The sequence below is a fragment of the Corvus moneduloides genome, chromosome 14 (assembly GCF_009650955.1).
Source record: "Corvus moneduloides isolate bCorMon1 chromosome 14, bCorMon1.pri, whole genome shotgun sequence".
Lineage (NCBI taxonomy): Eukaryota > Metazoa > Chordata > Aves > Passeriformes > Corvidae > Corvus > Corvus moneduloides.
Window position 1 is genome coordinate 19,671,343 of NC_045489.1, and position 12,055 is coordinate 19,683,397.

Below are 12,055 nucleotides of genomic sequence, written 5' to 3' on the forward strand. Positions count from 1 at the left end.
GAGTTAGGTTCATTATTATTCCCATATTATTTTTCTTTGGGTGGTGCTCCTTCCCTCCTCCTCACTCCCCCTAACAATAGCAGAGCTTTCCTCCCTTTCCAAAGGGTTCTTTGGAATGGCTGAGAACAGAATACATCACCTTCTCCCTTTCCAGCTTTTTTAGCTCACCAAATATTCTAAAAATACCCAAATAACAAGAACATTGCTGTTTTATTTTCATCTTTGTTTCCCAACAAAACCCTCCAGAGAGAAAATTTCAGCTCCTGGTACCCAGGAGTGCCGAGGAGTGGAAATGTGGGGGCTGCCTGCAAACAGACGAGTTCATGGGAGAAATATGAAGGGTTTGAAAATAGCCTATTTAGTCACTGGGGTTTCAAGAAAGGGATGGAGCTGGAAAATTCCATCTGGAAGGGAGACTGTGTGTGTGTGCACCGTGCCTGCCCTGTTTGTCTGCAACAGTGGATAAGAAACGTCCTGGAACGGCTCAAAAATACCTTGTGGGTTTCGTCTGGATGTTTGTTGGTTTGTGTTGGGCTATTCATGCCTCTCCATCTCCAGCAGCCTGGAGAAGAGGGGACAGCAACCATCACCACCACCTGCAGCACTTTGGGGCACCTCAACATGTTTTTGCCAGGAGTCCTGGTCGCCTAAATAGGTTGTGTGTGTTTTTTCTGGATAGGGCTGCGGAAAGCAGGCACCTCAAGCGGTGCTTTGAATGGAGCCTTTGTCCGCAGCAGGAGCGGGGAGGAGCGTGGAAACACCTGAGCCTGGCAGCAGTTTGTCCCTGCTCGGGGCAGGGGCACGGCTCTGAAGGTTGGCGGGGTGCCCGAGCCCGCTGCAGACGCCGCTGCCGGGGAGGCTGTGGGGGCGAGGGCCGACTCTGCTGTTTTGTCTGGAAGGGCCATGGCGAGCGCCGAGGGTTTCGCCGCCGTCTTCTACAGCGAACCAGGGGTGCTGGGGCTGCTCGGCAACGTGGTCAGCGCCTTCCTGCTGTGCCTGCAGAACCTCGCCGTGGCCACCACGGGCCTCGGGCCTCAGGCAGCGGAGCAGGTCCTGGCAGGTGGGTGCTGCTGCTCAGGGTGGGGCGAGTGGGGCTGAAGGTGCCCTGAACTCTTGGAGGGTCATCCCCATGGGCCAATGGGCACTCCTGGTGGGATGGTGGGCAAGTGTGGGCTGTGTCCATTTTGCAGGTCTGGGGATGGCTGCTCCTCCTCCCCTGGCCACTGGGACAAGTATTCCATGTGCCATTCCCTGCTAGATCCACACCGTCCCTGGGCCTGCTCACCACACTGAGCCCAGGGGCCCAGGGGCCACCCACAGCCCATGGAGGTGGGAAGAGGGGCAGGCAGAGGCCGCAGGGCTGCTCAGAGCAAGGCCGTGGGACCTGCCATGGGGTGTGCCCCAGAGCTTCCTGCAGCTCCAGCCTTTTTGTGCTTGGCTTCACACCTGACCCCTTCCTGCCTCCCTCAGGTGTCCACCTCATCCTGATTGGAGGCTTTGTCCAGCTCCTGGCCGGATTTCTCGCCTTCCGCAAGTATGACCACCTTGGAGGCGCAGCCTTCCTCACCTTCTCTGCTCTGTGGAGCAGCTACGGGGCCACGCGCATCCTGTCCGCCGCATATCCCTCCCTGGAGAACACAACGCTTCCCTCTGGGAACGCCAGCCAGCTCCCGGCCCCCGGCACGGCCCTGCTCTCGGCCAGCCAGAGCGCCGTGGCCGGGCTGGTGGCCTACATTGCCATCTCCTTCATCCTGTCCTTCTGCTCGGCCACCATCAGCTACATCATGCCCTTCATCTTCGGGGCCATCGCGCTGGCCCTGGGCTTCGAGGCGGCCGCACTCTTCGGGGACTGGGCCCGGGTGGTGTCCGGAGTCCTGGAGCTGGGCATTGTCCTGTGCGGCCTGTACGGGGCTGTGGCTCTGCTCCTCAAGGGCATCACGCAGAGGTACGTCCTGCCCGGCTTTGGGCACCCCCTCTTCAATGTCCTGCTGCTGGGCTCAGCACAGAAAAGCTCCTCCAAAGCCCTCGGGGAAGAAAAGAAGAAGAACACAAAGTACGCGGAGCCGATGGCCCTGGGGAACATCTGCGACACCGTGGCACCTTTTATCTTTGCCTTTTACTTCTTTGGGTACATGAAGACCTTCTGTGTGGGGGCAGTGTGGATATCCATCACCTCCAGCTGCCAGCTGCTCTCCAGCTTCTACAGCTACCTCAGAGGGGACAGCTACCACACCACCAAGTTTGGCGTCCACAGCCTCCTCTGGCTGGTGATGTCCTGGGAGGAGTTGGTGCTCACCGCCTTCCTGGGGCTGCCCGCGGCTCAGGAAAGCAGGCTGGGAATGTTCGGAGCGTGGTTCTTCCTGGCCACTGCCTGCCTGCTCTTTCTGATGTCCACCCACAAAGACACCCTGGAGATGCTGCAGAACGCCTCCTTCATCCTCCTCACCTCCGCCTTCATCCACCAGATCCCGCTGCCCGGCGCCCGGCCCTTCCTGGGGGCCGCCTGCAGCCTCTGCACCGCCCTGTCCCTGTACGCCGCCTTCGCCAGCCTCATCAACTCCATCGGGGAGAAGGTTCTGATTCCCGTGGGCGCCCAGGCCATGTCCAGCTCAGCTCTCCAAGCCGTGCTGGGGGCTGTCCACACCTGGCTCTTGAGGTCCAAGGACATCCCCAGTGGCACCGGTGCTGCCGTGCCGGACGCTCTGTTCTACATCTGCAACGGCCTGGCTGCGGCCGCTGCCGTCCAGGGCGGCGTGGGCGACACTGGGACACAGCAGCTCTCCATCCCCTCCGTGCTCATCCCGGGAGCCCTGGGGCAGCTGTTCGTGTGCCGGATCCAGGTGCGGGGCGGGAGGAGGTTCGGATCCGTGCTCCCGTTCTGCTACGCTGCCTTCTGGGGAGCCTGGGCCTGGCTGCGCCTGGCAGGTAAAGCACGGCGTGGGTCCCGGTTTAAGGGGTGTTCCCAAGGGATTTCAGATTGCTTTCCTCAGTGGAATTCCTTCTTTTGGGAGAGCCAATGACATCAAGGCTGTTGGTATTCCTCCTTGGAAAAAGATAATTCACAAATCACCCCAGTTCGCACCGGGTTGCCATTGCTGCAGGCACTTGGTGCTCTCAGTCCAAATAAAAGTCAGTCTTCAATAAAAGCCAAGATTTCCCTGCAAAAACATTGTGAGACTCTGGGCTGTTATCTCAGAATAACAACTCAGGAGATGCTTTTAGGCAGTGGGAGACTCCAGGTTCTGTTTTTCTCCTTCGGGAGCCTGGAGAAGTCTATCCCAGCTGGTCACAGCCATGAAAGAAGCTGTCAGAAGCTGAGCCTGGCTTTCAAAAGTTGCATTTTGCTCCAGGTGGGCAGAGTGTTCACACAGCCTCCGTGCCAGGCACTCTTAAAATGAGCACCTGTGGGGAAAGTTAAAGCTGTGGCTTCAGAGCTGTGGCAGGAGCTGCTGAAGTGTCCAGCCAGGCCCTGAGTATTCCAAGCTGGAGGTAAAATCCAGAGGTTTTTTTTGGATAGCCATCACCAGTCCCACAGTTAATGCCTCAGATACTTTGCGTGGTAGAAGCAGTGGGTGTCGATGAGGGAGGGTTTTTGGGAGGCCACCATCCATCAGCTGGAGTTGTGGTAATCCCGGCTGAGGCTCTGCCACTCTCCTGCCGCTCTCCCGTCACGCTGCTCCTCGTGGTTTGCTCATTACCAGATGTGCTGCTCCTGTTTCAGGCCACTTGCTGGACATCGGGGCGGGGAACACCGAGGGATTCACAGCTGGCTCCGTTGCCTTTTTGGTGCTCAATGCTTTTTTAATCATTTTGGGTAAGTCTCCGAACCACGTGGGATGTTTATTGAGGGGCGTTTGGGGTCACATCATGAATCCTCCTGTGGTTGCTCCGTGGTGGAGATGCACCAGGGAGGGAGGCTCAGCCCTCGCTGTTGCTCTGATTAAGCAAGAACAGAGATGTTTTGCCCACAGCCAGTAACAGAAGCTGAGCTGGGCTTAGGAGAAGCAGCCCCAAGGGAATGCAGGAACATTTCAAAGAAAATAAAAGGATCAAATCGGGTGAAAGTGTCCAACGCACTGGCACCAATCCCCAGCCACACTGCAGCCCAGCTGGTGTAAATCAGAACCTGCCTGGCTGCCGGAGAAGTGTTTTCCATGTGAGCACAGTGTCCTGGCAGATCAAGGGTTTGGCAGCGTGTCCGTGGAACCTGAGGGCTGAACAGACCCTGGCTGTGCCTCTTTGTTCCTCCGTGGGCAGGGAAATCAGAGCTGGGGCTGCTGGGTTTAATCAAACAAGCCTCAGTTGATTTAGGAACTCTTCTGCTGGTTCATGGACATTTTATGGGCTGTGCTTGATGTGGGTCCCTCTTGTTTGCGTTTCTTTCCACAGCTTCCTCTTTTAACGTGGTGCTGCTCTGTCTGACCCTGGCCATGGAGCTGCTGACCATTTGTTTTCTGCTCTTTACACTGCAGAACCTCCCTTTGCCATTTGAAAGTGAGTTTTAGGGGAACTTGGACATTAAACCTTCACCCACAGAGTGCAGGGAGCGGGTCCTGGGTTGGGGAGCAGCGTGGAAAGCTCAGTGTGGGAAAATCAAGCAGAGTGTTCCTGTTTCCCTGGAAGTCTGGGGTGTGTGCAAGCATAACTGGAGAAGGAAATCTTTCCTCCTATCATCCCCAGGGCCTTGAGCTTCCAAATAAACCTGATACTGCTGGATCAGGGCACCTCCAGAGGTTCTGTCCAGCTCTACTTCCCAGTGGATGTTCCCTGAGGTGTGGGATGAGCTGAATGTGTCACCACTGCCAGTGGCTGTAGTTCTGCCGAAGCTTTGGCTTAGCTGCAAGTGACAACTTAAGTTTTAATTCCATGGAGTGCTTCAGCAAGGGGATTAGCGGGAGCTCTTCCACCAGGACTTTGTCACCACAGAATAGAATCACAGCACCATGAAATCCTTTAGGTTGGAAAAGCCCTTCAAGCCTGAGTCCGACCGTTCCCCCAGCACTGCCAAACCCTGTCCCCAAGTGCCACATCCACACTGTAGGTCCCTCCAGGGATGGGGATTCAACCACCCTTCCTGCCTCTGACTCCAGGATTTTTTCCAGCTGTGGTGCTGAGCATCCTCAGCGTCATCTGCTTCTATGGAGCCACAGCCTCGCTCGCCAACTGCGTGTTCGGGAGGGACCTCCTGGTGATGGGACCTCCTCTGCTCACAGTAAGAGATGCTTGGCTTCGTGGTGCGGCTTCCTTGCTCAGAGGGGATGCTCTGGGGCCTTCAGTGCAGATTCCCATGGAATTTCCCTTCCGCTGGATCCTTTAGTGCTGTTCGAAGTTCCCGGTCACAGCACTTTTGTAGGGAGCTCTGAGCTGGAAATGAGCTCCCTTCCACCAGGAACAGCACTGGAGAAAGGGCAGGGATGTTCACAAGACTCCTATCCTGCTCCAAAATGCCCATCTCCGTGGCCCTCTGGAATCAGCCATCTCCAATCTAAGAATTCCTGGTAGATGGAAGTTTTAAAGCCATAACCTTGGGAGCAGGGAGTTAAAAGTTTCCCAGACTGGACAGCAAGAATTCCCCATCTCTTCTGAGCTTCAAACTCCTTCTGCCATCTGGTGTGTCTGACCGGGGCAATTCCCCCGTCCAGGGTGATGGATCTGACAGCTCCAATTCCTGCTGCAGAGAAACATTTCCATTAAATCAGCATTCCATGGGAATGCCCTTGAAACTCCATCCTCCTCTGTTTTTTGGATTCCCAAACAGTTCCCTCAGGTCACTTTGGAGAGCAGCCATTTCTCCAGGAAGCTGTGCTGGGTGGGATTCATCTCCTCTAATTTAAGCCATCAGCAGTTGAAATGTCCACCCTGAGCTGCTCTCTTTTACTTCATTAATTGGAATTCTCCTCCCCTGCGTTGAGGGAAGCATCCCTAGAGGTGCTGCCCCTGCCCTTGGACTGCCAAGGGATCCCCCCATTTGGGTGGATGGAATCCTGCCCTGTGCCCCATGTGTTTGCTTATTCCTTGCCTCCCGATTCCTGGCAGGTCCAGAGCTCCAAGCAGGACAGGGAGGATCCCCTGCCCTGTGTCTGCCCCAAGTCCCACCTCACGAGTGGCCTGAGGACCATCGCGGAGCTGCTGAACACGGGGGCCGTGTGTGGGGTGCCCACAGACACCGTGTACGCCCTGGCAGCCTCCTGCAAACACCCTCAAGCCATCGAGAAGGTCTACAGGATCAAGGTGGGAATTCAGGGATGTCACCTGGTGACCTGGCTCTGTGTCCTGCCCGTGAGTTCGGGCAGAAGCACAAAGGAGAGCCCCTGGTTTCAGGTTGTCCCAAGACTCAGGAGATGACTCAGGAGATCATGAGCAGCCACACCAGAACATCAGGGACCATTTTCTGAGCAACCTGGGGTACAGCCCCTCTGCTCCAGGCTGGAGCACTGAGAACTGGGCAGCGACATCCCTGGGGATGGACAAAGCACAACCCCAAACAGGAACAGCCGCTCCCAAGCGGCTCCAGACCTGTGTTTGTCCTCTGTGCCTTACGAAGTGCTGAATCAGAATGGCAGGGCTACATTCCCCCAGACTTTTGGAGCCATTCAGTGCTGGAACCAGCCGCAGAGTTTGCACCTTCAGCCCAGCTTTTGCAGCCTGGCTCTGTCTGTTGTCCATGAGGCAATTTCCTGGCTAGCCTGGAGAAATAACCATAACAGACGATCTCAGCTGGCCCCGAGCGCGAGCAGCGGCACAAAGGCCATCTCTTCTGCGCTGCCCCGGTGCCAGTGCTGACCTTCCCTGCCGATGAGAGAATGCAAACAGAATGTAAATACATGCCCAGTTCCTGAGTCATTTGGCCCCACTGAAGCTGATGTCAGTTGAGGACTGAAATGGCTCCGCTCTGGGGGTTTGTTTTATTTCCCCTCCCTCTCCACTGCTGGTTTTACACTGAACTTATTTTGCCAAGCTTCTTTCAAAGTGCTGGAGGGGTGATAGCGGAGATGTTGGTTTGCAGGGGATTGAGCTCTCCATCCCTCTTCCCATCACGAATTGGTGCATTTGACCTTGGTTTTACACCAGCAGAAGTTTGGAAAAATAATCAGGCCCCTGGTGTGTAAGATCCAAAACACGCTGATACTGAGTGGAGCATCGCTGTCCCTGTGATGGATGTGCCTAAAGAGGGGGATTTGGATGCATCCCAGAGGATGCCAAGGGCAGGCTGCTGCTCTGTCTCCTGTTCAGTTTGCATGTGCAGGTCTGAGCTGGGGCATCCATCACAGCTCTGCATTTGTGCAGACACAGCACCTTCCTTGCCTGGAGCTCCTGCACACGCAAACCCACAAACCGGGATCCCAGCCGGCTTCGAGGTTCTCCAGGCAAACTTTCCCTCCTCATCTATTTTCCCCCTGTTTTTTCAGGACAGGCCTCAAGAGAAGCCCATCTGCATCTTTATTTCCAACCTGGAGCAGTTGCGAGCGGCTGCTCCTCCCATCAGCCCCCTGCTCTGGGAGTTCATGGAAAATGTTTATCCTGGTGGCATCGGCTGCATTATCCGGAAGGGAGAGTGGCTGAAGAAGCTGGGTGAGACGAGCAGCACAACCCTTCCGTCCCCCTTTCATGTTTTCAGCACGGCAGGTCGGCACTCCCAACACCCTTTGGGATGTGTTGGGGAGAGATTCTGGTCACTTAATCCCAAGAAATCCCCTCTGGAGCTCCCAAATGCTTTGGTAGGTGTTTAGCAGAGGGTGTTCATCAGCTGGAATGACTCACCAAGAGTGGGAGGCAGCAGGATGAGTTCTTTGACCAGAAGCAAGGGAGGCTCCTCAGACTGGGAGGGTCCCCTCTCCCGAGCCCCTCGCTGTGCACTGGGAATGAGCAAGGCAGGGTGGAGCACCCAGGACATGAGAGGGTTCCGATGCTCATCGCTGCCTTCCCACCACAGGGACACAGGCAGGCACTGTGAGCACTGGGATGATTCACCTCAACCCTGGCTCCTGGGAATCCATGGAAAGAGCACAGAATGAGGGAACTGGAGGAGCTGGAACACAAGTCCAGTGAGAAGCGGCTGAGGGAGCTGGGAAAGGGGCTCAGGCTGGAGCAAAGGAGGCTCAGGGGGGACCTTGTGGCTCTGCACAAGTCCCTGACAGGAGGGGGCAGCCGGGGGGGTCGGGCTCTGCTCCCAGGGAACAGGGACAGGAGGAGAGGGAACAGCCTCAGGCTGGGCCAGGGGAGGTTTAGGTTGGACATAAGGAAGAATTTCTTCACAGGAAGGGTGGTCAGGCCTCGGCAGGGGCTGCCCAGGGAGGTTTGGAGTCCCCATCCCTGGAGGTGGTTAAGGAAAGACTGGATGCCATGGTCTGGGTGACAAGGTGGTGTTGGGTCGTAGGTTGGACTTGATGATCTCAAAGGTTTTTCCAACCCAGCTGATTCTGTGATTCTGAGTTACCCGTGTTTAACAGGCAGAGGAAGGTGGTGGAGGATGGGAGGGTGGGCAGTGGTCACAGGAAGGCAGACTTTGGGATATAGGGAGATCCCGTGTCCATGGAAACAGCTGAGATGTCTCCAGTCATGAATCATTTCCTTTTTACCCAGTCAGACCCCAAATTGTACCTCTGCTCTCACAGATTTCTGCTCAGGAACGGACATCCACAAGGACACATTCAGCTGGGTGCATGGAGCAGGGCCACTTCCAAACGGAGCAGGAGACCCCCACGGTGCCACGAGAGGGGCTGCACCTCTGCCAACGTCCTCTGCCTGTCCTTGCAGGGGTCGGAGCGGGATACAGCTGGGTGGGAACCCAGGACAGCATCATGATCCGAGTCCCTGACCTGACAGTCCTGGTGCACCTCATCGACATGACCGGACCCCTGGCCATCACCTCAGCCAATCCCAGCGGGGAGGTGGACAGCACCCACCACGACATGGTCATCTCGTGAGTACCTGGTCACCGGCAGTGCCACCCACCTGTTTCAGTGGTGGCAGACCTTGGTTTGATGTCCTGCACTGAGGGGAGCCTCAGCACGAGCTCACAGCAAGGTCTGTGAAGGGTTGTTGTTATTTTTCCCCCCCCAGGCGCCTTGGCCATAAGCTGGAGGGTGTTCTCTGCGATGGAGAGTCTGATGAGGTGGTGGCGTCCACTGTGGTCAACTGCACAAAGATTGATGAGAGTGAGTGTGAGAATGGCCCTTTGTGTCAGCAACTGCCTTTTCCTAGGGTGTTTCCATGCCTTTCCCAGTATCAATCTGGCAGCACAGAGTGCTCCAAGAGTAGCAGTTCTTGAGTGCTTGGACATTTGCAAACATGTTGATGAACAGAAGCAAACAAGAGATGTCCCGGGAGGACCTCTGTGTTGACAGGGAACAAGGCAGGAGGACAAACAGAGTTGTGCACGGAAAATCTGCCTCGTCAGGGCGAAAATGCTGCGAGTGGGAGGGTGGGTGCTGCTGGAAGGAGGGCTGGGTGCTGCTGCAAGGAGGGCTGGGTGCTGCCCAGGCCCACACAATGAGGGTGGTACGGGAGCTTGCCCGCAGTGATGCAGCAGCACACGCTGAGGTGTCCCGGGTGGCTCTGGGCTGACATTTGAGAGGGATTCATTAGTGGAAAACCAAACCCTTGAACAAAGTGTGAGGTCATGTTCGTTGGTGGTTTCACTTTCTGACAAGTTTCTGGTCCTTCCACACAACTTTATTTTGAGTGGCTCTGCTGGTGCGAGATGTTCCTTTGGAGGTTGTCCTGACTTGTTCGCTCTCCCTCTGGGAAGGTGGCATCACCATCGTGCGGGAGGGCTGCATCCCAGCAGGAAAAGTGATGCAGATCTTTGAAAGGGTGAAGAACAGAGTGGTCTGAACCGAAGGAACCTTCCCCGAGCAAAGGAGCAGCGTCTGCTCTCCCTAAAAACGTGAGGTGTCCCACGTTGTGCTGGAGCACACGGCCTTGGGGGAGCTGCTCCTTCTCTGATCCAGCTCTTACCTCCTTGGGAACGGCAGCACTTCCCCACCTGGGGCCTCTCCTGGGAGCTTTCTGCAGTGATTTGCTGTTTATCCCCAGTAAGTGCCTGGAATCTCCGGGAGAGCTGCCCACGGAGCGCCGGCAGGATCAGGAGCTGGTGCTTTACTGCTGGAATTCCCAGGGCTCCTGCGTTTCCGAAGTGCATTGGACTGTGAATGCCACGGTTGCTTGTGCATCCCCTCCACAACACTCAGATCTGTGTGTTTTAAAGTTCTAAAACCCACTAAATAAATCCTCTTTTTGGAACATAAGGAAAGGCTTTGAGTTTCATTTCATGTCTACCGCGCTCTTCATCCTCCCAAAATGGCAAAGCTCCATGACCAAACACCAGAGGAAGGAATAAATTCGGGGAGGTGTAATTCTGACAGAGGGTTTGCAGCAAGGAACTCACCCCATTCCTTCCCAGCCACTCCCTGCTTGGCCCAGGTGAGTCCCCACCTCATCCCAGGGCGCTCAAGTTCCTTGAAAACGCAAAGGAACATCCGTGAACATCCACGGCCAAGCTGGGAGCTGCTGAGGGTTCAGAGAGTCATGGAGTGGCTTGGGTTGGAAGGGATCTTCAGGATCATCTCATTCCAACACCGTGCCATGGGCTGGGTGCTGCTGCCCCAGGGCTGTCCCCATTAAGGTCCCCAGGGCTGTCCCCACCCCAGGACCCGCTGTCCCCAGGACCCACATGAGGTGCTGTGGAGGGGCAGAAGTTTCTGCCAGGAGCAGAGAACAGAACCTCCCTCTCTCCCAAAGCAAACAGGCCCCAGGGGGAGCCAGGGATGAGGGAATTCACTCACTGAAGACAAACCTCAACAAAAGGAAACAATGAGTGAGACCCGAGGGCTTCAAAACACTGCGAGGTGCGTGACAGATGGGAGGTTTTCTGTAATGTTTTTCCCATCCTGGAGGCAGTGTCCGAGTGGGAGATGTCTGCCAGTTCCCTACCGTTGTTCCCTCTCCTCCCTCCTGCTCTGGGCAGGGAGATTTTTCCCCTGGCACAGCCACAGTCCCACCTCCCACCGCCCTTCCTTTCTCTTCCTTCTTATCAGTGTTTTGGAGCATCTTGCTCATGGAATTCTCCCTCGAGCCACATCCCACCTGCTCACCCGGCACTGCTGTGGGAGCTGGGCAGGAAAACCTGGGAGCCCTGGGGCTGGATTCCTCCCACGCCTCTTTGCTCACATGTCAACACCACCTCCAGCTCTGAGCGTGCTCCACTTGCTTTGGAGCTGCTGTTGTTGCTGTCCAGATGGTGCTGCCATTCCATTTGCACTCAGAAGTCACCATAAACGGCAGCTTTTCCTCTTTCTCCAGGTCATGGATGTTGTTCCATTCAAGCAGCTCCCCAAAGTTCCGGTTAAAGATCCCTGGCAGCCGTTCCTGGGATGGAACACAGGCTCCCCTTCACCCCGCAGCCTCCTGACCCTGCAAACCCCCTCGGGCACAGCTGGGCATTCCCAGCCTCCTGTGGTTTCCCAGCCCGTGCCAGCAGCTGGAAGTGGAGTTTAGTCAGGCTCTCCTCCCTGCACATACCTTAGGAGAGCTAAACAACCTGGGCTGGTGGAAGGTGTCCCTGCCCGTGGAACGGGATGAGCTTCCAGGTCCCTTCCAAGCCAAACCATCCCACGGCTGTGTGATAAACACTCATTCCAGAAATGGATTTAAGTGCCAGCTGAGGTTCATCACCACCCAGCAGAGGCTTGACTTTAAGGCATGTGGTGAAGTCCCACAACACGGGCCTCCTCTCATGTTTAAAGACCTTAATGCTTGAAAAACGACTTGAACTTCCTGAGCAAGTGAGGTTTGTTAATATTGGCTATGAACTGCTGGAAGAGCATAAAAAACCCCCAAGAAAACAGAAAAGGAGAAGATCCCTTCTTGACTTGTGACCTGGGACTGCGTTAGACCATCTCCGTGTTGGTGCCATAGGATGTGGCAGCTCCAGGGAAGGATGTGGAGCTCCCCAGCTGCCCCTTCATTGCTCACACCAAACAGCCAGGATTTGGGGAATCCAGGCAAGGATGGAGAAGTTACCTCTGGAGCTCTGTAGCAGGTAAAGGGAGCC

The 12,055-nt window shown here is 55.8% G+C and overlaps 1 protein-coding gene across 2 annotated transcripts; it reads left to right on the top strand.

Annotated features, from left to right (window-relative positions):
- Positions 1–205: 205 nt before the first annotated feature.
- On the top strand, positions 206–10,236 carry LOC116451235. Of its 2 annotated transcripts, XM_032124438.1 has the most exons (10): positions 206–1,060; positions 1,471–2,925; positions 3,722–3,814; positions 4,390–4,494; positions 5,103–5,212; positions 6,037–6,231; positions 7,410–7,572; positions 8,758–8,923; positions 9,064–9,158; positions 9,752–10,236. In XM_032124438.1, exons 1-10 carry the CDS (start codon positions 904–906, stop codon positions 9,835–9,837), a joined length of 2,625 nt encoding a protein of 874 aa, XP_031980329.1. In that variant the 5' UTR covers positions 206–903; the 3' UTR covers positions 9,838–10,236. The 2 variants fall into 2 exon arrangements, with proteins under 2 accessions (XP_031980329.1, XP_031980328.1); XM_032124437.1 differs by lacking the exon at positions 9,752–10,236 and having other exon boundaries at positions 9,064–9,436.
- The last annotated feature ends 1,819 nt before the right edge of the window (positions 10,237–12,055 follow it).

Coding starts and splice junctions, on each gene's coding strand:
- LOC116451235 (XM_032124437.1), top strand. CDS start 904: ATGGCGAGCGCCGAGGGTTTCGCCGCCGTCTTCTACAGCGAACCAGGG. Junction 3,815..4,389: donor TGCTTTTTTAATCATTTTGG/GTAAGTCTCCGA, acceptor TTCTTTCCACAG/CTTCCTCTTTTAACGTGGTG. Junction 4,495..5,102: donor CCTCCCTTTGCCATTTGAAA/GTGAGTTTTAGG, acceptor GATTTTTTCCAG/CTGTGGTGCTGAGCATCCTC.